Here is a 27,874-nt window from a genome sequence, read left to right as displayed (position 1 = left end):
ACTACTTTGAACAGAAGCATCATTTTATGTCACCAAGCAGCACTGCTGGTGGAAGGCAAATCTTATGTTGCAAACTTTGAACCAAATTGCTTCATCCTTCCAATTCCTAGTCCTCAACATTTTTGTACAGGATGACTTGCCCTATTTCTTACCTACAGGGAAGACACACTGTCTCCACAAGCTGACACGGTATACAACTGGAGTCCGACAGCTACATTAGACAAAAAGACACTACAAAAGATACAAAACTAAAACACAAAGTGGAGTCCCTTGAAGACACTATTAGTTTACTATAATGGATATATGAATACTTGTTCCTTGGGAATTCAAGGTTTGAGTAAGTATGTTTTCCACAGGACATCTGCCTGTAAAGTCAGTGGAGGTCCAATCTGTGTTTGGATTCAAATTTTTGTATGAAAAACATGCTAAACATTTGAGAATGTGTGTGTGAAAAGAATCTAATTTAATATTCACTTTTCTATATTCTGGATTTTGTTCTAGAGACTCTGAAATGCTAATATAGCTCTTACACCCACACTGCTCTTTGATAAACTTTATTTTTCCAATGAGTATTAAAAGATAATACTCTCTGCAACTATCTAAAGAAAAATAGGAGTATTAGGTAAAGGGGAGATAACAGAAAAAGGACAAAAAGTACCTTTTTTATTTTTAAGCAAAAAATGTAGTGAAATTATACCAAAGGAAACAAAGCTGGTTAAGTTTTATTTTCCAAAACCCCAACCTAAATAAGTATGTTAAATGAACAGAAAAGAGTCAGTGCTCACTCTTAGCAGATGCACAAGTTATTTAATCAAACAAGTAACAGTGAAATATTACCAGAATTATTTACATGCATATTTACAACATGTGTTCTTTATAGTTGCTAACTTTTGGGATTTTTTTTTTTATTTTTATTTTTTAATTTTTTGGTAAGGGATTCTACTCAATCTAACCAGTAACAGATAACAGGAAACAGTACAACTGAGTTTGGCAACAACAATAACAGAGTATCCTAGGAAAGGTAACATGATTATATGGGGTCAAAAGAAGAGCAGTTGGCTTCAGAATGTTGACATTAATGAAATACATGAATTTACTCCAACTACAAAATCAAACTACATAAAATTAGAAGAATAAAGTAAGTTAGAAGAGTTACCAGCTCAGACATGTTAGATACATTGAAAAGAAAACCAAAACTCTATACTGAGCACTGCACAAACTCTTGAGAAGCATGGGTTAAAACAGAACTACATTTGTATGCTCTTGAATAACACCGCAAATTAAAGGCTAGTTTTTGCTTGTAGAAGTTGAAAATAAGCTTATCTAAACCAAAGACTTTGAAAGCACCCAACTTCCAAAATACTGCCTGCTTTCTCACCGATCAACATAGAATGTGTTTGTACCAGGGGAAAAAAAAAAAAACAAGCCAAACACATCTGGACCTCACCCGTACAGGTTTGGGGGAAAAAAAGAAGGAAATAAACAAAACAAAATTTCCCACAAAACAAAACTTACACAAATCACTTCTCATGGCTGTAATCTACAGGGGAAAAAATAAAACAAAAAAACTCCCCCAAAACACCCCTCCACCAAAAAAAAATCCCAAACCCAAGACTCAACTGTTTTTGGATCATGTTTTTTTAGGGGAAAAAAAAAAATTAAATGTGGGTATCTTTAAAAAGGGTGAGTAAATCCCAATGTATACTGGAACAAGCAAGAAAGCAGTTAAATTCAGATCAAGTTATTCTTACCCTTTTTCTCAAGTGAAATTTTACGGAGTAATTCCCCATTAGCTTGTAATTTCAGTTACGATAATTTTAAAATATTTTTTATTGCAGCCAAAACATTGTTCATATACCTGTACATAAAATAAACTATGATTATATACACAACATTTTAAGATACAGGGCATGAGTTTACAATTTTTGGCAGTTTCTGTTAATGACAATTGTGTAACTTTAGTACTTGGAGAAACTCAAGCTCCCTGTTTTGGTACAAATGTTTTTATCCCCATGAATTCTAACCATAAAGTGGCTTAATAAACTAACATTAATGTGTAACATCTCACTATTTTTTCGTATGTTCTGATTCTAGACAGAATTTTTCATATGCCTCTTCAATTTCTGGATCCATCTCATCATCAATGTCATCAAAATACCTGGGGAAAAAAAAAACAAAAACAAAAATCACCAAAGACGTTAAGTACAGCTTTTCAGAAACATTTATGTAGATGTCAAAAATAAAACACAGCTCTGTAAATAGCTGTTAACTATGACATTTTCCTAAAGGAGCTGAAAAGGAAAAAAACCATGGGTAACTAAGAAAATAAGTAAATAGAAACCTCAAAGCAGCATGGGCATGGTACAAATAGTGACAGTGCTTGTCACCATTTTGGATCATATTACACTGTCCACAGTTTAAAAACAGAAATAGTTTCCAAGATGATAGTAAGTGCCATAATGTTAACCAAGCTTCATAAAATTCAATAGTGCATCTGTATTGATCTATTTGCAAGAAACCATAATTAGCATTATATTAGCTTATTTTTTTGGTTGGTCAGCATCCTAGTTCAAATAGTGCATCCACCGCCTTGGTTGCACACTAGTTAAAGAATCCGTTTATATAAAAACCTGCATTCCTTTTTGTTGATACATGAAACCTTAATTCCAAAGGAATACTGAATAACCATTGAAGGAATACTACTTATTCTAAGGAAAGAACCGTAACAAATGTTGAGATACTGAAAATTTTGTAATCATCTCTAGCTGGGATGTATATGCATATCACTCAAGTGAATTCAGTTTGTCTCACTACCAACACTTGAAAGTCTGCTGCTTCATTTTGCTTGCAAATTTATTTATTTATAATGCAGAAAAGAGTTTGTTTGTACATGTATATGAATATCTGAATTCTAATTAACCCACTCAGTTGGATAAATATAAAATGTTTCAAATTTGTGTGATTACAAAACAGCTAACCTCCACTGTAGAGGTAACTATTAATTATTTAGTTTTATTTTTGGCAAGACTGGATTTCTGAGTCTGCAGTAAAAAGAACTGGTATTAAAAAAAAAAAAAAAAAAGAAAATTATCACTCAAAAAGAAAACATACGGATCTCCAGGTCCTGGCAGATACGTTCCATTTTCTTCGTATTCTGGAAAAAAGTCCTCTCTTTCAAGTAGCTCTTGGTATTTTTCTTGATAATCTGGCAAAGCAAAAATGACATTGAATAATATATAAAACTAGTCTTCTAAATTACCATACATCTGTATGGTTGGAAAATAACCTTCTAAATGAAACCAAAATGGTATGAAACATCTTATAGAAAAAAACCTCTTGCTACTGTGTTTCTCAGGACATGAACTAACCTTTAAGAATGATACCTAACTTCCCAGGCACAGATGTCTGCTGCAAGAGATTTCATGCCACACTGTGCTCAGATTACAGAAAACAAGGAAACTAAGGAAGAAACAACCCTTTTTGCTACTAACAAAAACCAAAAAATTGACTTGAAGATTTCTGGCTTTCTGGAGAGATCAAGTGCTGAGAACTATGGCACAAATTCTTCTGAGTGACAGGAACTCAAATACATGCTCTCCATTTCAAATATTTATTTTCTTTTAATGCAGGATAAGGCATGGGTTACACAAAGTCAGAAATTCAGACATAATTTTGTCTTTTAATCTGCATGAATTTCAGAAATTTGAAGAACAACTTTTTATGTACTTCAACAGGACAAAGTTGATTACAACTTTTCAAAGACTAAGAAGAAAGGTATGCTAAGCTATTGACATACCTGGATCCGCTGCAGTGAAAGGAACACCCTCAGAAGTGTAAAATGTTGGCTCATTCTAAGAATAAAGTTACACAGAAAGTTATACGTATTCAGAGAGACAGCTGTTTGTAGTTTTCAGCAATGTGACTGTCTATGAATCAAATTAAATTCACAATTAAGGAACTGAAGTGTATGTTCTTACCATAAAATAGTTAGGGTCATTTTCAGGGGTAGCTTCTGTATGTGCAGAAGATCCATGAACTCTACCCCAGTTACTTGATCTCAATTCTACTAGTTTCAGAAGCATATGTTTCACATCTCTGAAATAAAAAAAGCAGCACTCCAAAAGTTAGAATGTTTTGTGCGAAGTAGGAAACTGGGCTTCTCACATCTTGCAAATATTACGTAGTTAAATCCCCTCCCAAAAGCTCTATAACGGACAAAACCTGGTCCAGTCGACAGATAACTCTGAGTTAATTTCCACACACACACCCCCCCCCCATGTCTAGATGCTTTATATATCAAGTATAAGATACTCACCCTCTCCACTTCCTCTGTGGTGAAGTAAGGAGCCCATATGAAACAAAAATTGCTATAGTTTTTATCAAGATACCAAACCTGTAGCACAAGTTTTTCTGATAAAAGGATTGTACTGGGAAAAACAGGCAAATGATCTTCAAATTGTATTTAATAATCTAATTGATTCTCCTAACTTCAGCCCTCTTAATCACACTGTAATTTTGCAGTCAACAGTGAGAAGTAATGTCTCCAATACACTAGATATCACGAGTCATTTCACCCCTAAAATAACAGAAATTGCTTTTTTTCTTTTAAGCAAGTTCATGCAGAAGACTCTCATTAAGGAATAAATAAAATCTTCACTTGTTTTCTCTATTAAAGTAAGTTTGTGCTTCTGTGTCTTTGAAGCCTTTGCTTGTGCTATCAATTTTCTCAGGTTCCTGAAACAAAATTTTCCTCATCCTCCCTGGGGACAGCTCAATTACAACCCACAGATGCTACAAGCTACCTGTTGGCCTCCCTCCATATGGCAAGATATCAGGTCACAGTGCCTGGACCATCTATAGGTTTTTAGTGAATTTGCAAGAAGCTGAGGATGAAGTACAACAGAATCAGATCACCTCATTCATGCTGTTGATACCACTCATTGTTCTCCAGACTGCACTAAGACCATGCTCTCCAGAAAAAACAACACAAAACCAAGTTTCACTTTGCCTTTACATTTATAGTTATTTGTATATATTTATATAACCCTAATACTGTTAAACTAATATTTAAAAGTATAAACTAAGAGATATCACCACAGTTGTCTCCTTGTATATATACACTTGCTCTTAGAAACCAAAGCACTTACGAAAGATTTCAAGATCTAAAAAGTTGAAAAAAAAAAATTAAAAAAATCATTACTGTGGACACACATACCTATCAAAACATAAAATACACTTTTTTTAAAAAAAAAAACAATCTCCCCAAGCCTCCTCAATTAAGAAATATCTGATTTTATACATAGGAAGTGAGCCAAACATCCCCTTCCTTCTTATAAATAGACGTTTTTAAAATGTTTTGGATGTGTTGTTCATTATTCTTGAAGATTTTTAAGGTGTTCTGTTTAATATAAGAAAACCCCACTGCACACAAATTTATCTTCTCACCTGCTACAGTTTGCATCCAACACAACATTTTCAACTCTCTGAATAATATCCTCCATATCACTTTTTCCTTTTTCTTTCCAGGCATCTTCTAAAACTGAGCCTGTCAACTAAAGACATTGGATTAGTTTCTTTTTTTTTGTTTCTTGTTTGTTTAGTTTTTTTTTAATTATAAAACATTAATAAACTGTCAAAAGAACAGGTTCTGTAACAATTCATAACATTTAGACGTACTGCATGACTGCTTGAGGACTGACATTCCCAATTCCCAATACCTTTTTGCTAAACAGATTAACAGATCTTGTAAACAGTTTATTTTAGATTACAAGCAGTATGGTAGCTTTATGTCCAATGTTTATGTCACCAAGAAGTTCACAACCACTTCTCTCTTTTCAGTGTTGAAATGTGATTTGAAACAACTCTTCAATGACATTTGTCAGATCTTATGTAAGTATATGCTATAAAAATAGGAGACCTTATTTTTGCAGATAATGCCACTAGCTTACCTGAGAATAATGAAGAGTTTAACAAACAGTTTAGAAACACTTCAGTAAACTTAGCTAGCATCACACATGCCAGAGGATTTCATCTGGGTATATATGAGGAGCTAAGAATTATCTAATTAAGCCAGCCTGAATTTTAATCCATAAAATCTGGGAGGCTGAAGCTGATGCCAAGTTTTAGCAGCAGATAGTCTACTACTGCTGTGGATGAAAGCCTTTTCTGTTAAAAATAGGTACTTCGCTGCCCAGTAATTGCACAGTAGGAATTAAATCACAAGAAAAATAGTTTGCCTCTGTGATCAAAGTTAACAGCAATTCCTGATCTACTCAGCATAAATATTACACTTTCCAAAATGCCTGGAACGGCACCTGATGATACAAAGGAATAAAATGCAAAGATAAAAGCAAGCATCTTGGTCAGCATTTGTTTGGTGTTCTCAATTTTCTACTGCAGTCCTACCCTGATCCTAGACAATTAGATAATAGCACCAAGGAGTTTTAATTACAAATAAACATATTGCAGAGCAAACAGGTAAAACACCTGTATCTATCACTATATTAAATGGAAAAGACAACAGGAGACATTTACTGCTTCAATAATGAAGCCAAGGGGTTGGACTAGGTGATCTCCAGAGACCACTTCCAACCCTAACAACTCTGTGATTCTGTGTGATTCTGTTTCATGAAGTAGCCCAATCTAGCTACACATATACTCTAATATTTGTAGCTACTGTAAGACACTAGAGAACACTTGCATCACCCCACCCCCCCCAAACCTGTGTTCTGTAACACTCTGTAGGTTAGTACTGTGTCATAAAATGATTTAGATTGCTGTCTTTTATTTTGAATGGATGCTGTGAAGTCAAGTAAATATTCCAAGAACATTCACACAAATAGCAAGACGTCCACCTTCTTTTGAGAACAATTATAAAAACCAGCAGCACTGGAAAACCTCATGATTTGTGTACTGCCTTTTTGGGAAGTCCTTCAATGGGCCTTGCTTCAGGGAAGCACTGCCAACATAAGGATTGACCACAGGAGGGACTGTGCTTATTGAATACAACCTCACGTTTTTGCTTTGAAGCAACCTGTTTAAACATCCTAACTTCAAATGAAAAGTTTAAACAGAAAGATGTAAAACCTCTCTTCCCTATTCACCATATCAAAAGAAGCTTCCTGCATTTCAAGACAGAAGAGTCTGAAAAACAGTGGAGTGGCAAGAAGAGGGAAGAATGAGGAAAAAGCAACTAAACAACCAACCACCCTTCCCCTACCCCCTTTTTCCCCCAAAAAACCTAAAGTCCAAAAAAATGCTGTTTAGCTTTTAAATTGCTTTCCTGTAAAAGTCTTTTCGCAACTATGAATATAACCATGGCTAGCAAAGAGAAAAATTTCTCCCTGCATAGAAGCCACCATTTTTTTAAGGAAAAATTTAAGAGCAAAGAGGTTTGTTTTCATCATGAAAGAGGAATATATTTATTTGTGCAGTAGCAATGATACAGGCAATACAAGATGAAATAACTGGTATCAAGAACCTTTTGCCACAAAAAGTGGCAGACACGTCCTTCAGAACAGAGAACATAGAATCATAGAACAGTTAGGGTTGGAAAGGACCTTAAGATCATCTAGTTCCAACCCCCCTGCCATGGGCAGGGACACCTCACACTTAACCATGTCAACCAAGGATCTGTCCAACCTAGCCTTGAACACCGCCAGGGATGGAGCATTCACACCTTCCTTGGGCAACCCATTCCAGTGCCTCACCACCCTTACGATAAAGAATTTCTTCCTTATAACCAGTCTAAACTTCCCTTGTTTAAGTTTTAACCTGTTACCCCTTGTCCTATCACTACAGTCCCTAACAAAGAGTCCCTCCCCAGCATCCTTATAGGCCCCCACAATTCATTCAAATTGGTTAGTTTTCTCCCACACCAGAAACAGCAAAAGGAGACCTGAAGTGACTGCTTAATTGTCTGCATCCTGACTTCAGTTCCATTGCTCTTGTATGTATAAGAACAGCCTTTCATTTTACTTTTAGAGCTTATGTTACTTTTTTGTTGGCTCAATTTCATAATGGTACTAAGGAAGAAAAACACAGCAAACAAGTATAGCTTCCTCTGTTAATGATGTAATGCATAAAACCTTATAAACATTTCCTCATTTGCAGTTTCCCCCACTGCTTCCAAAGTTAAGAAGGTTAAAAAACTTGACCATTTTTTCCGTTAAAACTACTGTCTCACCTTCAGCAGTTTCACTGCACATATCAGATTACTGTCCACAGGATTAGACAACAGCGCATTTAGTAATTCCCGAAGGCCTTCTTGAAGAATTTCTGCTCGCATTACCTGTCCCTTTGTTCCTTTAATCTGCAACAAGGTTAAAAGACGTTTTAGAAATCAATTTAGTCACATTTTCATCTCTTGAATGCTGTTATGATTTGGTTTGTGATCAACATAGCTGAGGTCTTTAACTGGAAGAACATGCCACATACTGTAGCTGTTTTAGAACACAGACTTTGAGAATACCTTGCAATTCTGACATATACATAACAATGCATGCCTAGCATTTTGTTTGCTAGTAAATTGCTAAGAAAAGCTACCAAATGCCTGGCAAATGGTCCACAAAATCCCAGATTCCCAGAACCCCATGCTCTTTCCCATGTTACGATATGTATTCTCTACAGCTGTAGTGGCTTACTTCTGGAAGGTGCTCATTATGTATTTAAGAGAGTATAGAAAACAGTTAAAAAAATAAACCGTAAGTTCCACAGAACTGGACAACTCCTCCTCCTGCAAAGCCCTCTGTAAATTTTCCCATTTACTTCTAGCAAGTGAAAAGCAGATTTCAAGGCCTACTTACAAACAGAAATGGAAAACTCACATATTTATTTTCTTTCCTTATGCCAGCACAACATTTTTATATTGTTTGCTTATATCAAACTGTTGAAATAATCCTGCTAAAATACCTTTAAGTACACTTTGGCAGTGACCTTACTGAACTCACAAGTGTAAGAGTCAGAAGCTTTAAGTGTACATAAACTTTTCTGCACCTATTACAGATACAAAAAAACCCCAATCTAAATACAAGATTACATGCTTAAAGCATAATACAAGGGCTCAACCTTCAGAAGATGTATCTTTAAAGGCCTACATTTTTAATTGCCCATTTTAAAACTTTCCACATCTTCCTCAAGGGTGTGCTAATAGCTCCTATTGGTGACTGGATACTGAATTATGGGTTATTGATCATGATCTGCTTCTGCAAGGTTGTAACATTTCCTCTGCTGGTGAAGTGTACTCATCTGGGGGTACTGCCAGTCTAAAGAACATACCAAAAGCTGCATTCCAAAGGTGGTTGTGGTTGGTTTTTTTTTATAATTTCTTACACTTCAAAAAATATAAACTTCTACTGATCTTGTCCTATTTCCTGGACACACATTATAACAAAACTGTTCTAAAGTTCTTTTAATTTATTCCCCTCTCCCTTTAGAAAAAAACTCCTCAAATTACATGCCATTTTCAGTGTTTACCTGAACACAACAAAAAGTCAACAAAGAACCACACCACACGGAAGTTTCTTCTTACCTCTAGATTAAGGTAGAGTTCAGCTAAGAACAGGACAAAGGCATGAAACTCTTTTTGGGTAGTCTCATCTGCTCTGGTGGCTTCATCCCTGTTTTCATACTCTGCTCGACACCTGTAAAAATTAAAACAAAGTCATACATCTGTAAACATCCCAATGTATTTAACATGATATTTACTTAACAGAATGCTAAGAATTTATGAACTACATTGCAGCTGTTACATGCTGAATGTTGGCAAGTACAATTTGTGAAGGAAATGAGAGCACTTCACAAAGACACCATGGACTTGTCTCCTTTTAGATGAATACATATGATTACATGATGATGTTTTCAACGGCTGAAATTGGAGAGAGCAAAATGAAATAGAGCAAATTACAACATGGAAAAATTAAAAGACAGTTACGGTCTACATATAAGAATATGGGTCCAGGAAGTTTAACTCAGGCAGCCAAATGTCCACAAACCCAGATATTACTGTGAAAGCCATACTCCCCCTTTCAGGGTGCTGCCCACACTGTCTTAGATACCTTTACACTTACTCAATATATTCTTTATCTAACCATTTTAAGTGACAGTGATGCCTAGTTCATGACACTAAGCTGTGTGGCGATATGCTGGAAGGGAAGGATGCCATGCAGAGGGACCCTGACAAGCTTTAGAGGTGGGTGAGCGCAAACCTCATGAAGTTCAACAAGGCCACTTGGCTGGGGCAATCCCAAACATGGATATTGGCTGGGTGCATTCAGAGCAGCCCTGAAGAAAAGGACTTGGGGGTACTGGTGGATGAAAAACTGATTATCAGCTGGCAATGAGTACTAGCAGTCCAGAAAGCTTAACCACACCTTGGGCTGCATCAAGAAAAGCGTGACCAGCAAGTGAAGGGAAGTGATTCTCCCCCTCAACTCCACTCTGGTGAGACCCCACCTGCAGTACTACGTCCAGCTCTGGAGCCCCCAGCATAAGAAGGATGTGGAGCTGCTCAGAGGAGGGCCATAAAGATGATCAGAGGGCTGGAGAAGCTCTTCTATAAAGACAGGCTGAAAGAGCTAGGATTGTTCAGTCTAGAGAAGAGAAGGCTCCAGGGAGACCTTAGAGCAGCTTCCAGTGCCTAAAGGGGCTGACAAGAAGTCTGGAGAGGGATTTTTTGTAAGAGCAAATAGTGATAGTAGAAGGAGGGATGGCTTTAAACTGAAAGAGTGTAGATTTAGATTAGACATTAGGAAGAAGTTCTCTGCTGTGAGGGTGGTGAGGCCTTGGCACAGGTTGCCCAGAGAAGTTGTGGCTGACCCATCCCTGGCAGTGTTCAAAGCTAGGCTGGACGGGGCTTTGAGCAACCTGGTCTAGTGGAAGGTGTCCCTGCGCGTATCAGGGAGGTTGGAACTGGATGAGCTTTAAGCTCCCTTCCAAACCAAACCATTCTGTGATTCTATAATCTAGATATAAATACAGAGGATTAAGATAATGCGGCCGAGAGGTAATTTTTCTAGTACGCAACAACTGTGCCAAAAACATACAAGCTTACACAGCAGTTCAAAACCAGAATTAGAAAGTATTTGAGATAAAGGAAAGACAGACTTCTAATGTACTCTCTATGGTTATGTTGTGAATTAAGAAACACTAAGGAAACGAAAAAATCTACATTTTCTATTTCAGCTGCTTAAAGTAGAAACTTGGGTTGAGAAACAGAAGATGAACTCTCTGTGGTTATACTGTTAGGTTGTTTATCCCTCTTCCCAATTACATCTGTATTAGTAATAAAAACATAAGCAGGGTGCCAAAATTGATGTTATCTATTGGGTTGGCTTTAAAAAACCTGATAACCCAACCTTAACAGATTATTTCCTTCAAGTAACAAACATATTTAAAAAAAAAAATCCCCAAATAAAAGTCGTAATTTTGAAGGCAAAAAGGCTCATTTGGGGAAGAGAGAAAATGTAAGTATTTTCCATTTCTCTGTGTCCTGGTTTCAGCTGGGATAGAATTGATTTTCTTTCTAGTAGCCGGTACAGTACAGTGCTGTGGTTTGGCTTCAGTATGAGAATAATGCTAATAGCACACTGATGCTTTAGTTGTTTTGTGAGTACACTGGAGGAGTGAGTGAGTGGCTGTGTGGCATTTAGCTACCTGTCAGGTTAAACCATGACAGTCCTTTTGGGAGCTCAACACGGTGCACAAAAGATTGAGCTAACAACAGATCTGACCACAGTGTGTTAAAACAAATTTGCTATAAGCATTCATTATATTAGTTTAACAGTCACTGGTCACAATATTGATTGATTTTCCCTCAGACTTGCTGTGTGTGTTCTCAGAGTTGTGGTAACACCTTCCTTGCTGTACATGTTGCCTGTTGTGATATTTATCAACTATGGGGGCTGGGTTAAGGTTACTATTTTGCTGTACTTTGTAACACTGGCTTATGACATGATAAAATTGCTGCTTGTGAGACTCACCTGGTCTCTCTCAACCTTGCCTCATTTCTGTACTTCGGGAGCCATCTATCGGAATCTATTGGCAATTACACCTTTTACCTTCTCGGAGAGTCAACCCATTGCTGGAGATACGTTCCTCCATCTTCCCTTTCTTCTGCAGGAGAAACCTTCCTCCATCTTCCTCTTCTTCTCCAGGCTAATTATAATAGCTTGAGAATTTTGAATATTCTAGGGATGTTCAAACCAGCATGATCCTACTGCTATGTCTCCTAAACGTCCTCAGAGTTAAACAACTATTTAAGAATACCATCCAGAGATCTGTCACGAGGCTAGATAGTTATGAGTGCTGCTTGGGTAAAGTACCTGTTGTAAAAGTATGCCACGTAGACAGATACTCAAGTACTCAAGAGTTGGGCCACTGAAGAACATCAAAACAGCCAAAAGGTAGATCAGGCTGCTAAGACTGAAGCGTCTCAGGTGGATTTGGACTGGCAACATAAGGGAGAATTATTTTTAACCCAGTGGCCTCATGCAGGCCACCAAGGAGGAGATGCAACATATAGATGGGATCATGACTGTGGAGCAGATTTCACCATGGACACTATTGGACAGGTTATCCACAGATGTAAAACATGCATTGCATTTCAGCAAGCCAACTACTTGGCTTTATTATTATTATTTTTCCTTCAATTTCTGTCTTATTAAATTGTCTTTTCTACCCAGGTCTTCTCCTCCATCCTCCTGAGGGGCAGGGAGAGTAAGCAAGTGGCTGTTATCATTTTTAGCTACCTGCTGTCTTCAACCATGACACTCCAGAAGTTACACTCTGGATAAAAGATCATCATAATGCATTGCTGTTGAAGTTTTTCATGATTTTGTTTCTAAACATAGGTGCACTAAGTGAAACTTTTTAAAAGAAGCAAGCTTGAAGTTTATAAAGCCAAAAGTCCTTAAAGAGAAAAAGACTAATTTCTAAAGAATTCTCAAGTATTACAGTGTACTGCTTCAAAAGTCATGCAGTAAGATTTAAAAGATCTAAAATAGTCCATTTAAAAACTTTTTTTTTTGTCAACTACAAAGTCTATTAAACTGTAAGCCCTCGGAATTCTGTAGAAACTGAAAACTGAAGAAATGTATTCTTATGGATTTTATGCACCCACTTCACAGACAAAGTCAGTTAGCTGATCAGTGAATAAACCTTGCACAGCAACTCCAGCCAGAAAAGTAATTAAAGGAAAAAAAAAAACCCAAACCACAATGAAGTCAGTCTTGGCAAGGGTCAAAGGACAAGAACAGTACATATATGTGCATTTACTATACTTCCAAACTTTAGTTGATTAACTTTCCAATTTACCCTGTAATTTGTGATCAGTCTGAGATACTCAGGTCAAAAGAGCCAACAGAACTCCAAATGGAATCCCTTTCTCATATTTTAAAATATTAGAATATTTTAAAATGTATGTTTTTGATAACCAGTATGTACCTGTGCTTTAATAATCCTCAATCTAAACTATTTTATAGATGTACCTGGTTGCACATGATGCTAACAGTTACAAAGTAAGAAGACATGTAACCTGAGGAAGTAACAGGCTTAAAATTACATATTGATACTGACCTTTGAAGTAACAGTTGTCGGAAGTTCCCACTTTGTGGACTAATGGTTAGATGGTGAGATAGATAGTTACACAAGCGAGCTCCCATGTATGAAAAATTTGGGACAGATGTTGCCTTCCAAAATAGAAGTGGAAAAAAAGGAATTATTCATAAAATCATTATTAGGCTATCAGGAAGTATCTTTAACAGCTTTTTTGAAAACTACTTAACAACAGTTGATAGGACAACTGAAGAGCAGAAGATTAATAATTACTATTTGTCATGTTAATTTTTACATCTCATCAACACTTTGCTAAATGCATTCCCGCACTTAAAAAATTACATGTACTGTGATTTTTTAAGAATCTTTAAGAAAACAACTACTATTATGCTGTGTGTCTCAACTGTGCTTCTTCACTATAACCTGCAACCAAAAAGTATCTGAAGGTCACTTAAAAACTGTTTTTACAAAAAAAAAAAATCAACACCGGACATCAAAACATTTTTCCAAGGACACACTCTCTCTCTCAAGGAGCAAAGAGTATATTAAAACAGCAGCAACAGCAAAAAGTCTGCTTCATTCAAAGGGCTGTTTATCCCGGAAACTATTCCTGGCAATAATGAATGCCCAGGGAAAAAGTATAAGAACATGGCAAGTAAAGACAAATACTTTCTCCTTTACACACTCCAGCAATCTGCAGAATAGCAAACTCCTGATTTGGAGGTTAAGACTGTTATCATTACAGTTAATAGCTCTTGATGGGTCTTTTTCTCCAGAACAAGTCATATTACTCTGAACATTTACACTTTTGTCATCTAAAAACAGCTGGCAGCAATGAAATTCTACAATGTAAGTTATACACTGTCTGAAAAATATTCTGCTTTAAATACTATACTTTAAAATTTTAAGAGGTGGAAAAAAGCAATTGAAAATTCAATATTGTCTATTACTCAAAGTCTCTTAGAACTTAATGCAGAACATCCCCTTATTTTGGCAATTTATTCCTGTTCAATTATTTTAAACTATCTTCTAACAACACTTGAATTAGAGATTCTTTCTCAAATACAGCTTCAGTGAAAAGTGGTTCTAGTTTAAGTAACTCCAGCAGCTCTGCCAAAAAGAAAATAGGATTATCAAGAATTCATTAAACTTCTCCCATGGCTGAATCATCTTTGAACATTCATTTTATATCTTGATCATCTATCAGCACTACAGCTGTGCTTGCTGCTTGTAACATGTTCAAATAAAAAGCATCTTGCCATTAGCATGTCAATGCGTTGTATCTAGTTACCTTCTATGTGTACTATAGCTAGTTACAGGCAGAGAAAAATGCACTTACTGTAACTGTACTGTGTGCATGAAGTCGCTGGTAAAAACTGAATTGTCTTTGGAAGATACAACAAGTTTATGTAGCTAAGATAGTAAACCAGAATCTAGTTTCCAGTAAGAGGCATGTGAAATATCTAATGAGCTTTTTGGTCCTTTGGTTCAATTAGTTGCTTGGACTAGAAAAGGTGTCCCCTTTTTATAAAGCAAAATACATCACTTTAATTTCACTTCTCTCTCCTAACAAACCCCCCAAATCAATCAAGCACACACGCAAATTCTTCGAACCTCATCTGTATTTTCTAAACTTCATCTTCCTAAGTACTTGGTCTGCATTTGTGGTTGCATCAAATACTGAAACAATTAAGTTTTAGGTATTATGACCTAAATTTTAGGTATTATGACTCAGAGACCAAAAAAACCCACCTCTACATCTTCTTAATAACCAGTCATTACTGTGCAGTAACATCCTCCCTGAATTATTGTTGCTGGTAATCCCAGTTTATCTCCGACTCAAAAAACTCACAACCTAAGCAGAAGGCTAATTACCAATACTTATCTTGAGAAATTTCAGTTGGTGTATTAACTATAAACAGCCAAGATTCTTGAGCTATAATGTCAGAGTGCTCAACTTTTGGAAAACAAGAGAACCAAAAATTCACTCTGTATAGAGACATAAATGGGTTAGGAAGAAGAAGGGGAAGTATATAATTAATACTTATAGGCAGATTGAGATACCTGATACACAGACAAAGGGAAGAGTGTACATGTCTTGGGTTTCATTCATTTTAGTCTTTACACATAGCGGGTGTAAATCTGCCACCTTTAACCCAGGACTGCCAAGTCCATTACCAAACCATGTCACTGAGGGCCTCACCTACATGGTTTTTGAAGACTTCCAGCAATGGTAATTCTACCACTGCACTGGGCAGCCTGTTCCAGTGGCTGACCACCCTCTTGGTGAAGAAATTTTTCCTAATACCCAGTCAAAACCTCCCCTGTTGCAGCTTGAGGCAGTTACCTCTTACCCTACTGCTTGTTACCAGGTAAGAAAAGACCAGCCACCTCTTGGTTCCATCCTCCTTTCAAATAGCTGTAGAGAGTGAGAAGAACTCCCCTTTGCCTCCTTTTCTCCAGACTGAACACCCCCAGGTCCCTCAGCTGTTCCTCATCACACTTGTGCTCCAGACACTTCAGCTTTGCTGCGCTTTTCTGGACATGCTCCAGCACCTCAATGTCTCTCTGTAGTGAGAGGCCCAGAACTGAATGCAGGACTTGAGGTGTGGCCTCACCAGTGCTGAGTACAGGAGGCCTCTAACCATTTCTTCCTGAACTATAGAGACTTCAATCAGCTCCCCATCTCTGCCATACAGCTCAGAAAGCTGAGCACCCTGAGGATGGCTGGTGTGACTACTGAAGACTGAGGCAAAGGCAACATTAAGTATGTCATTCTTTTCCTCATCCTTGGTCACTAGGTTTCCCCTGCTATTCAGTAAAAGATGGAGGTTCTCCTTGGCCCTCCTCTTATTGCTAATACATTTGTAAAAATACTTTTTATTATCTCTTATGGCAGTAGCCAGAGTTAGTTCCATCTGTGCCTTCCCCTTTCCAATTTTCTCCTTCCATAATTCAAAAATATCCTTGTAATTCCTGATGGGCCAACACTCCCTTCTACAGGTAATAGATTCTCCTTTCTTCTCCTGAATTCCCACAATATCTCCCTGTTCAGCCAGGCCATTAGATCAGGTTGCTCAAAGGCCCATCCAGCCTGGTCTTGAACATTTCCAGGAATGGGACATCCACAACTTCTCTGGGCAACCTGTGCCAGCTGTAAGATCTTTCTGGAGTAACCTTTTCTCCAGGCTGAACAAAACCATCTCTCTCAGCCTGTCTTCATAGGAGAGGCGCTCTAGCCCTCATTGAGTAATAATACTCAATGCTTCTCAGTTGAAGAAGGCACAGCCAACCCTAACACTGGACCTGTTTTTAAACAGGGGGGGAGAGAAAGAGACAACACTGAAGACATTAAGTAAGAGTCTATTTAACTTGTATAAATTTAAAAATCTGATAAATCCCTCTTTTTCTTCCAATAAAGTTACATGGATATGTTAATCTTTTTAAACTGTTGTCCATGTGTTCAAATAAAAGATGGGAAAACAATGCTGCCAAACACAGCACAGATAATCTTACAGATAATCACTAATCTGTTGTGAATTAAATCTGCATTAATTCTATATGACAGTAAGAAACTTTAGACTCTACGGTTCTGTACCATGATCAATTGGTCATGCAGCTTCTACATGCCTCAGATTAAAATATTCTGCAAGTATCTGCACTTAAAAGGTAAATAAGAGTTTGCATTCTCCAAGGTAGAATTCAAAACCAACCAACCCAGAAAAGTGAAAGATGCACAAGGTAATGAACAGCAAGGGCAAGTGTGACTTCATTCTCTGCAACAAGGCCAAAAGACAGTAAAACCAGCTAATTTGCTAACCAACAGATATTAAGCTGTTTGTTCCAATGGCTCCTCCAATTAGTATGGAGTTCAGCTCAAGGTCGCTGTCCTCATTTCCATGGCCATCAATGGGACTGGACCTAGTTACCATTAGATGAGCTTTCCCTTCCCCTAGTTACGCTGTTCTGAAATAGGTACATTCCAAATGAATAAGAAAGCCTGTCAGTAAAGGAGTATTTCCCAAAGGTTGATGAGCACAGTAGGTATGAATTTAATTTTTTAAAATACCAAGGAATTGAAAGTTTCTGAGTAGTATAAGGAACTTGCTTTGCAGGATAGAATAAAAATGTACAACTCTGGCATTCCTTAAGAGTGCACTTCTTCAATCTTTACTACATAAATAAAGCAATTCAAATACAACTCCCTTTAACCGTCATTTCAAATATAGTATGTGAGCCAGGAGATAAAAATTTATCAACAGCCCAAGTATCCCACACCTGAGCTACCATTTAGATTTGATTTAGCAAAATCTTTCCCTATATGTTCCAGTCTAAAAAGAAAAATTCATTAAACAACTACATAGATAAAATTACATGACAAACAATACTGGTATGCATACTTTGGACACTAGGTAATAGAGGCATAGTATCAATGTTATATACACAGTGTACCTGCTGATAGATGAGCTCAACAAGCCCTTGTAAATCTTCACCTGAAGTGACCCAGGCATTCAGTGTTTCAGCAAACTGCTCTATTTCAGTTTCAAAACAAGCTGGTTGGTCGGTGAGGTGATTTAGGAAGTCTTGTACATATTCCACCAAAGTCAGATAGCCATCGTATCTATCTTCAAAGGAAGAATCCTATAGCAATGAAATAACATACCGACTATTTAAAAGGAACAGTTTACTTCAACACAAGAGAACACAGACCTCAGGGCATCAGAAAGCTCTAGTAGTCCTATCATCTTAAGAACTAAGTAATATTTTTATATAGAGTCTCCAGGCAAAACACATCAAAAGACAGATCAAAAGAAATCAAAGAGTTTGCCAAGTTAGGTGCAAGATTAACTAAGCAATAAAGTATATATGTTAAGACTAAAGCTAATAGAGGCTCAACACCCATTCCTGATGTGCAAACAGTGCTGCATATATCCGAAATGTAGAAGGAAAAATAATTGGAAACTTGAAACAAATTATGTTGGGCTTAAACAGAGTATATAGTGCTTCAAAACATGCAGAATGGCAAGAAATTACAGAAATACAATAAATACAACTAGTGCCCCCATGTAAAAAGTATTTTTTAAAGTCAGTGAATCTGCATCTCTTGACAATGGATGAAAGACTACAAAGCATGAAATGAAACTATTCAAATGGTACTGCATTAATTTGCAGCTATTGAGGTTAAAAAACAGACAGTAAACACACCTGCTCCCTAAAGGAGGGATGAGCTTGCACAATATCACTTTATCAGTGTTGACACTCCTGCTGACGGACAGAAGTCTGTCAATTTTGTTCATTCAGAAATGAACATATGTAATGGTATCTGAAGTCAATACTGTTCTGGAGTATTATGATGCTAGCATGGGAGGGGAACAGCAAAGTAAGCAGGATACTTTGTGATGTCACTAGTAATAACACAGTACAAATAATTCACTTTGTCACGCTATACACAAGATGGTGAAAAGCATTCTTACACAGATTTCAGAAGTGTAAGCAGGAGCCTAAAGAGGGACTGCTAAAGAAATGACTTATCATTAGTTATTCAAGACGTAAGGGTAACACAGAATATCAGGCCTGTCAACTGATCTACTAGTTAACAAGAAAAAGGTTTAAAATACATGAACTGTAAAGAATAAAATTATCTAAAAATATTAGTGAACTAACAATTTTCTTCATCTAGTGGACATAAATACATTGCCAAGGGTTGTAAGTACATTCTCCTTTTCCCCACCACTTCTCCCTTATTGAAGGGATGTAATTTACTTTCTGTCTTCAAAACACCTCAGTCTCTCCTCTACTGTGAAGCAACATGGATCTGTGAAAGATTTTTATTTGGACATGAACTGCACAGAAAGACACTGCTGACAATTAAGTATTTACATTAATTTCATGACCTGTGAAGAATGCGTGGGGAAAAAGGCAGACCTTCCAAAATTCTTCAAAGATCCGCATCATAAGGTTATACAACTTAAGCTAGGGTGAGACATATCCATATAATAAAAGAAAAAAATAGAAAGATTTCCTATTATGTTTAATTAAGTAGAATATTTGTCTTTAGTATTATTCACTGTACAAAGTTACATAATATTGCCCACAAGAAACTGAAAAAAGAAAGAAAAGGGTTTATGGAAATGGTGGCGAATTGTTATTACTATAAGGATAAATATTTCAACAACCTGGTCCAAGTTAATTTTATTTTGAGCTGGGGAAGGGAGTCAAGGAGCTTCAGAGGTCTTTTCCAACTTGAAGTATCCTACAGTTCTAATGGTTTGGAGCTTACAAAGCCAAAGAATAAAGGGTAACAGGCCTATGTGTAATTTGCTAAATACTCTATTTTGCTAAAGGAAATCAACTTTTACTAGGCAATTTCAAGTACCCCAGGAAAAGTTCTGTACAATAAACTTCAACTATTTTGTTCCACAGAACTATGACATTATTGTGCAACGACTACAGCTTCGTCATATACAAATGAACTGGCATTTCTCCAAACAACCTGTTCAAAAACTCTCCTGCAGGGAGATAGCAGGGAATGCTATTGCTGCAGCTAGCATAAAGAAGCTGCTCCTTCTGACAGCCATCAGGTTGTTAGGAGATCCTCATTCACCAGAGAGGAAGGTATCTTCCTCTCATACTTACCTGATAGGAATTCAATATTGGAGGAGAATGTCTTTCCGGAAGGAGCCCCAATATCATTTGGTATACCGGTGTCCCTGTATTCATACTCCTCTTCCCATTTTGTAATTAAAAGGCTAAACACAGAGGCTTTGTAACCACATTAATCTACCTGTACTAACTACACAAATCCAAATGCAATTGAGGTTTTAGTAACTATGCCAGCAAAAAGAACAAATAGGAGAGAAAAATGAATAATTCAGATGTTATAATAAAGTTGTATATTGCTAAATAAGTAATGCTTGATACTTTAAAAATAATAATGTTTAGCCCAGTAACTTCTAGACATAAACCACTCACATTTGTCACTGGCAGATTTTAACAAGCGAAGACAGCACTTATTACTGTATCAAATAAAGAAAAGCAAAGCAAATCCCTCCTATTATTTTTATTAGTTGGCTAATAGGAAGCTATAAGTTTACAAATTTGTGATTCAAAGCCATGAAAATCAAACAGAAATTTTCCACGAATTTCTGTTCTGTTGTTGATTTCTCAATCAAGCGAACACTGTCTAATCCTTCTCCTTTATGTTTGCTAGCTATAGGATGGGATCCTGGATTATTCACAACAAAAGACTGACCAATTTAAAGATAATGGATTTGCCTCTTTTTGGCTAAGAGATGACTTGCTTCTCTTTTGCCTCTGCTTCTACTAAGAGTCAATTCATGAGTTTCGAAAAAACAATAGTGAAAAAGCTCAGTAGGTACTAAAACTCCTCTGGTTTATGTAAAGGTAACAAAAAGGAAGATATATGAGCCAAGTCTGCTCTTGTGCTCAGTTTCTGCACATGTGCTAATTACCGCCTTCCTATACCTGGTAGATATTTACAACATTTCTTCCACTTATGAACTTCGTCACTGAATCCTTCATTCGATTTCTCTTCAGACCCTTAGGAACAAGCTCTTCTCACTTTCAGATTATATGCACTTAACAAGTTTACAATAAATTTATTGGAAACTTAAGTACAAATGATGTACAGTGAAAATGGAATTTGCCATAGTGATAAACAGTGATTAACAACATCACTTGTAAAAACAAGACTGTGTGTAAGCAATACACTCCTTACTAATTACCTTAACCTTAGAAGCAGAGCTAAAGGACTGATAAAAGGAGAACACCTGCACCAGACAGTGCCAAACACAAAGTGAATACTAGAAAAACAAGTGGTCAACAAGAAAGGGCAGTAGCTGGGTGAAAAGCGAAGGTGGCACAGGAAGATTGCTGACTGGCCCAATTCAGGACCCAAAAAGCTTGCTGTCTCCCCACCCCCTTTCATGAAGCATGTGTGCTAAAATAAAGTACTAATTAATAATATATTTGGTAACTTTTGACCAATGATAAGTAATTTCTTTGCTCTCTGAAATGTATATATTTGATGTACACAAAACTAAGGTGTGCTAGCTTTGTGGAGCTTCCACCTAATACCTTATTCTGCAAAACACCTGAGAATAAAACACCTCGAGTCTGAGTATATATAGTCATTCTGCACACCAAGTAACAATTTCACTTTTGGGACAGCATAAAGACTGTTGCATATACAAAATCACCTTGCCATGCTGTATAAAGGGAAGAGGCACCCCCCCTGCTTGGCTAAACATATAAGACCAGCACTGAGGCTGCTTAACCTCCTTCTTTTTGAAATGAAAAGAAGTAAAGAACAAAGCCAGATCAAATGGTGATGGTCGGATTCCACCTAAGATGATACAAATCTCATCTTACGAAGTGAAGACATCATTGTGCCCTTCTGATGTAGTGAGAGCCATGTTATTATCATACACTTGTGCCAGAGAACAAGTCTGACATTTCCAACTAGCAATTCAAACCTAAATCCAGTCACCAATTCTACTGCAGAATTCCACAAGTTCTGATTGGACCGACCTCTGTATGGAAACAGATAATCCCATAGAATCATAGAACAGCTAGGGTTGGAAAGGACCTTAAGATCATCAAGGTCCAACCCCCCTGCCATGGGCAGGGACCATGGGGTCTTTATTCCCTAAAGTCCTGGTAAAGTTTTTCTGAAAACTCTAGTATGCCTTGTGTGCTGTACCACTTACACTGTCTTCACAGCGAACTGATAGTTTGAGTATCAGAACTAACCAGATGTCATCAAGTAATCTCATATGCAAATGTGATATGGACATGCACAGTAATTACTATAATGTACAATTAAACAAGAAATCTGTCACTTTTTCTAAAACAATAAATGCTTAATAGCAAAACCACTGGGTATTTTAGAAGAGAAATGGAGCTTTCAGATGTAATAATTCCAGGGAATGTTATAAATTAAAGATAAAAGATATTAATTTTAAGTCAGAAAAGCAGTATTTTCTCAAAATTTTGATTCAAATTTTAAAACTCATGATCAAATTCTGTGTAATAATGAGATGTGCTAAATTTCTTATTTTTATTGCAAGTAAAATTAATTCAGCCATTAAAACGAAAAAAAAACCCGAAACAACCAAACCAAAAACGCACCAAGGAAAAAAAAAAAAGCCAAAACCACCAAAAAACTTTGTAATAGTGAAGCACAAACATCTGAAACACCACTATTAAGGCCCCTGCAACATACTTACATGTTCTAGGATTTGCCTAGCATTTTAACAGGTATTTTAATTAATAGATGAGTCACATATTCCTACAACATAGTCCTACATATTCCTACAACACAGCAACCAGGAACTCCTACATGCCTGTGTATTTTCGCAAAAGAGCTGAAAAGCAACACTGGTGTCCTCAAAACTTTGTAATTGTAAGCACGCGTTGTCTATGACAACCCAAATGGCAGGTTTTTTGGTCTTGAAACTGAAATCCTTTACTTATGGAAAACACGTAACATATATTGAGTGAAAATAGTTATTTTTCCCCTAGATTACCCAATTCACTGAGGCATGTTTGTGTTGGCCTTTCATTAGCAGTTGTATATCGGCTACGGGCTTCTATTATGCAGGACAGTAATTCTATTCAGCAAACTGGCAAAGCTGGCAACATTAAGATAACATCAATTTCACTGGTGAGGAAAAGACTTTAAATCCAAGCCACCACATTTAGCATTCAAATCAAGTATTTTTCTAGAAGTTATTAAAAATCTGTATGTTTCTATAAATTGTCTGGGGTTTTTCTGTTGTTTTTTTTTTGTTTTGTTTTGTTTTTTTTTAAATTCACTTGAGTGTATTTGTAAAAGTCATTGTTCCCACCTGTTTATGTACAATACCAGAATTTGGCTGCTTGCACAAAAGGATATTCCAAGAATTCACATACATCTTTCCCTTTACTGAAGCAGTAACATGGAAGACTACAGAGTAGAAAATACAAAGTACCAACTTTTATTACATGATACATCTACAACATTGATCTGAAATCACCCTTAAGCTGGCTGTAAAGGTATTAGGTATGTGGGTAGGTAACTGCTAGGAATGAGCCTAATCCTACTTTTCTGCCCTTCGGTGATACAATACCACTTTTAAGTGAGGAATTAAAAGTCACGGTCAATCATACCCACTGTAGAATAAATTTCAAAAAGGTAAAGTCTTGTGCTTGGAAAAGATGAAGGTCAAGCTTTCTCCCACACTTGCTTCAGAAACTGAAATCTGTATAAACGTGTACCTAAGCCTTTACTTAAAATCCAATGCAGATGTAACTACAACAGAGGTAGCTGCTAAAAAGATGCAATCAATGCTTGGTAAAATCAACAAGTAACATCGTTATCTGCAGCAAGCTTTAACAAAATATCTCATGTTCTCACATACACCATAATATTCACCCACTATCACTTAACATTCTGACTGTGACTCCCGAGGTTATCATCAGAGTTTCTGGAATCTCTTCAGCAAATGAAGCATTTAAGTTATCTGATTAAACAAGATCTCAGAAAAATGGTAACTTGAATATAAGCAAGTTGGCATTGGCAGAAAAGAAAATAAACACTCACCGCAAAATTCTGATTGAAGTTCTGGACGTAACCTGGTGGATAAAACTCAGGTGCTTTAACAGACAAGTTTGATCTTATCACAGGAGCTGCAGCCACCTGAGGTTCAGCCATTTCTGGTTCAGAATCAAGAACTGAAACTTTATCTTGTGATCCAGATGGAATCCCTGTCTGTGGCAGGTGCTCTGAAAAATTTTTGTTAAAAGCTTTTCTTAGAATTTACTAAATTAGTATGTATTCACACTGAGTACACACATAATACATATTTTTATTTAAAATATACTTTTACTATTAAAAATACTTTCAAGTTTACATCAAATACATTGTTTTTCTTAGACATGGATAAAGCTTTTACTTTAGCAAACTCTAGATGTCCTTCTACCTCATAGAAAATAACCACAATGTTCATGTGAAAGAAACATTTAAAACAAAGAAAGAAAAAAAAAAGAGAAAAAAGAAAAAGAGCTCTCTCCTCTCCCACAAAAACATGCTTTTTAAGAGAGCTAACCTGAGAAACTAGCAAATCTTGCTCATCTTGTGGGTTTTCCATACTTTTCAGATAGAAATTCAAGACTTTGAAGTTCAATTATTGGAAGACATGACTGATTTTTAACAACACTAATTTTTACCAGAATTCTCAAAGACACTTAGGTGTTCTTCTCATACACTGTTGGCAGAAAAACCCCCACAACTACACAACCAATCAACAGTGAAAGAGTGCTTTCAAAACAGTATTTCCCAAGAGTACCAAATGTATCTTTATAGATTAGCTCCTATGTTTATTGAAAATGGAACCTGAGACCTACCTGAAAAAGCTAACCAGCAAACAATGCTTTGTATTACTGTCAGATTGTGTTTATTTTCTGGCAAACCTTTAGGCTGGTGTTCTTCAATAAGAGGAAGGCTGAACCATCTGCTGTCAGTTTAACAGATGGATAAAATGCACACACAGATGTGAAGGCCCAGAACGGGGGGAAGTGGACAAAGAGGTGTTGTGAGTGGCTGCAGTGCCACACCACACCTTTACCTGGCCATAGGCCCACAACCCAGAAACATGATCACTCTTCTAAGGAAAGGTGCAGATGCCCCCATGCAGCTCTCCTCGGTGCCATGCCGAGAAGAACCCAGCGGATGGCTGGGGTGCACAGCGAGCTGGTCCTCAGGCCGCGGTGACTCCTCCGCCTCTACGTATGGGGGTGCGAAAAATCACGCGTCCCCGAGCTTTGGCCGCGGGGAGGTGAGGCGAACCCCCATGGCTCCAGTCTCAGGGGGTTGGCGAATGGGGGTACAAGCGAAGCAGGAGAAGCATGCTGCGGGCACACGAGTGGAGCGCGGCAGGCTGCAGGGAGCTGCTCCCCTACGCCTTTGACACCGGAGACCTCGGGAGGGGCAGGGAGGCGGCCGCTGCGCCCGTACCTGCGATTCTGGTGCCCAGAGGCGCAGTCTTCGGAGGCCGCAGTGATTCCTGCTGCGGGAAGAGGCCGCCCGCTTGGTGCTGCTGCTCGTCGGCCGAGCCTGAGCTGTTCGAACCGCTTCCCCCAAGGGGGGCCCCATCGCCGCTCTCCGGCGCTCCCGCACCACCGAGGACAGCAGTGCCTTCCCAGCCCGCACCCCGGCGTCGGCCGGCACCCGGAGTTCGGTCGAAAACATCCGACATGCTCACGCTGGGGCAGCTCAAGCGCTTCTGGGAGACAGCCGGCGAACGGCGTGGGGGCGGAACGTGGAAAGGGGCAGGGCGGCCGCTGAGTCCCGCCTTGCCGCGGCCCGAACCCTTCACTTTCAGTTGACAGCGCCCCCTCGCGGCACTTGTCATGCCTGTCGCCATAGCAACCCCAGCGCAGGGTTAGCAGCTCGACCGGGCCCGGGCGAGCGTCGCCCAGCTCGGCTGCCGCGGACGAACAGAGGTTGTTACCGGACTCGATGACAATCTCGCCTGTCCACAGCTGATGGGTCTGCAGCCCCCACCACAGCACGGGATCGCTTTCTAGCGGGCTGCGGGTGTCAGCAGCCGGTTCCGGGGCCGCAACTCGTCACGCCTCCCAAACAGCAGGGAAGCTTGGGCACGGCATTTCTCACAAAACAGTATGTTCTTGTGATTGTTCCCCTGCAGGAACACACAGCGCGAGGTGACCCCACCAGCACCAAGACTGCTGCTACACGTAGCAGAAGACCTGTAGCTACACTACGCACATATAGGCAGAGGAGAGGCGTTCGCATGCGCAGCTGCAGCCTGAATTCTACACTTGAGCCCTTAACATGGCAACATGATTGTACAGCTAGAGTGATTTCCTATAAATATGCTTATTCAGAATAATGTATTTTCATGTATAATTGTGCATGACATGGTAACAAACTCTATTCTGATTTAACTTTTTAAACCTTCCACACCAACAGGAACTAACTGGAGGAGCCAGTTATCTATCTGTGTAATGCATTTTGCTAATATTAACTAATATTTGCTAATATTTTGCTAATATCAACCCACATTAACTGTGGGTGACTCAGTTTAAGTGCCTGCTCACAATTTAATTCACCTATTCCTGTTCAGTTTTAGCCCAGAGCCTTACTCTACTCACTTTGCAAACTCCATCAAACCACAATATGCCTTCAAGATGAGGCAGGTAATGGAGACACAGGGTGCCCAGAACACACCACAGCTGGTCTTGACCCCACAAAGGTGCTCTGTCCCTTCCACAGCCAAAGCCAAAGCCTGAGGTGGGGTCAGGTCACAAACTCTGTTCATAACTCATGAGGGGGTGAAAAATACACATATGTGTGTGAAACATTATTAAAAAAAAACCAAACAGAATAGCATTGTCTTGTATAAAAAAAATAATAAATTGGATTGTAAAATGGTGCCTTTAGAAGTTATGTTCCCATTTGGTTTATTATTACATTTTTACCATTTTTAATTATTAATGGCATGTTGGTGTAGGGTGCAAAATATTTGTGACTTCCACAAAGCATGAACTGGTCTGATTTTTGGTGAGAGACAGGCTTGGCCAGACAGTAAAGGTGACAGAGCTGAAGTTCATTATGCTCATGGGAAAACTGTTCCTAGGCAACCGTTACTGAAAGCCAGACTGGTAAACTAACAGATCTACACACTGCAAAGGAAATGAGAGCAACAGTAGGAGGTTTTGATGAGACAAAAAAATACCGGAATACTTCCCTTGTGTAAACAATTCTCAAAACCAGATCTAAGCAGCATTACCAACCCTTTCAAGATCACAAATTAGGTACTAAAATAACTAAATGGAATAAATTCAGTAGTGTTGTCTTATTTCAGCTCCACTTTTAAAGCCTGTGTTTGTGACCTCGTGTCACATCTGCAGACTCCACCTTACCAGGAGGATAATGAAAAGCTTACATTAATGTGAAAAAGGAAGCTGAGATTTTCAACCACTGGTCTTGGGCTCCTGAGGCTTTAAAGGAAAATCATCATTATACTCTGGCATCACTTTTTAATAGATCAATTTTTTGAAAAAAGCAAATCTCATTCTTTAAGGTATACAACTATTGAGGAATTAAATGTTACTGAACAGGTAACTTTTCATCTGTGATCATAAATGTGAATTCTTCTTAAGATAATTCTATATTATCTTAATTTAATGTCTGTTTGGCAACTACTTACCATTTAGAGTGGACTGTGATACCAGATCCATCTTTTCCTCAGAGATGTAGTACTTGAGATTGTATGAAAGCAGTTGTGTTTGGCTGGGA

At 38.0% G+C, this 27,874-nt stretch overlaps 1 protein-coding gene across 2 annotated transcripts; it reads right to left on the bottom strand.

Moving 5' to 3' along the window:
• Positions 1-1,812: 1,812 nt before the first annotated feature.
• Positions 1,813-27,874, bottom strand: PAIP1 (poly(A) binding protein interacting protein 1). 2 transcript variants are annotated; one of them, XM_062621785.1, is made up of 11 exons: positions 27,786-27,874; positions 24,155-24,336; positions 18,004-18,192; positions 13,573-13,685; positions 9,530-9,641; positions 8,186-8,311; positions 5,446-5,552; positions 3,978-4,095; positions 3,797-3,851; positions 3,112-3,205; positions 1,813-2,158 (listed from the first exon to the last, which is right to left on the bottom strand). In XM_062621785.1, the coding sequence occupies exons 1-11, from the start codon at positions 27,814-27,816 to the stop codon at positions 2,068-2,070; spliced, it is 1,218 nt and encodes a 405-aa protein (XP_062477769.1). In that variant the 5' UTR covers positions 27,817-27,874; the 3' UTR covers positions 1,813-2,067. The 2 variants fall into 2 exon arrangements, with proteins under 2 accessions (XP_062477769.1, XP_062477768.1); XM_062621784.1 differs by lacking the exon at positions 27,786-27,874 and adding an exon at positions 25,568-25,947.

This window comes from Pezoporus occidentalis, unplaced genomic scaffold (assembly GCF_034315485.1).
Source record: "Pezoporus occidentalis ecotype Australia unplaced genomic scaffold, CSIRO_AGI_Poc_V1 ctg234, whole genome shotgun sequence".
Classification (NCBI taxonomy): domain Eukaryota; kingdom Metazoa; phylum Chordata; class Aves; order Psittaciformes; family Psittacidae; genus Pezoporus; species Pezoporus occidentalis.
Note: the sequence above shows the minus strand (reverse complement) of the source record. Positions and strands in the feature narration are given on the sequence as shown.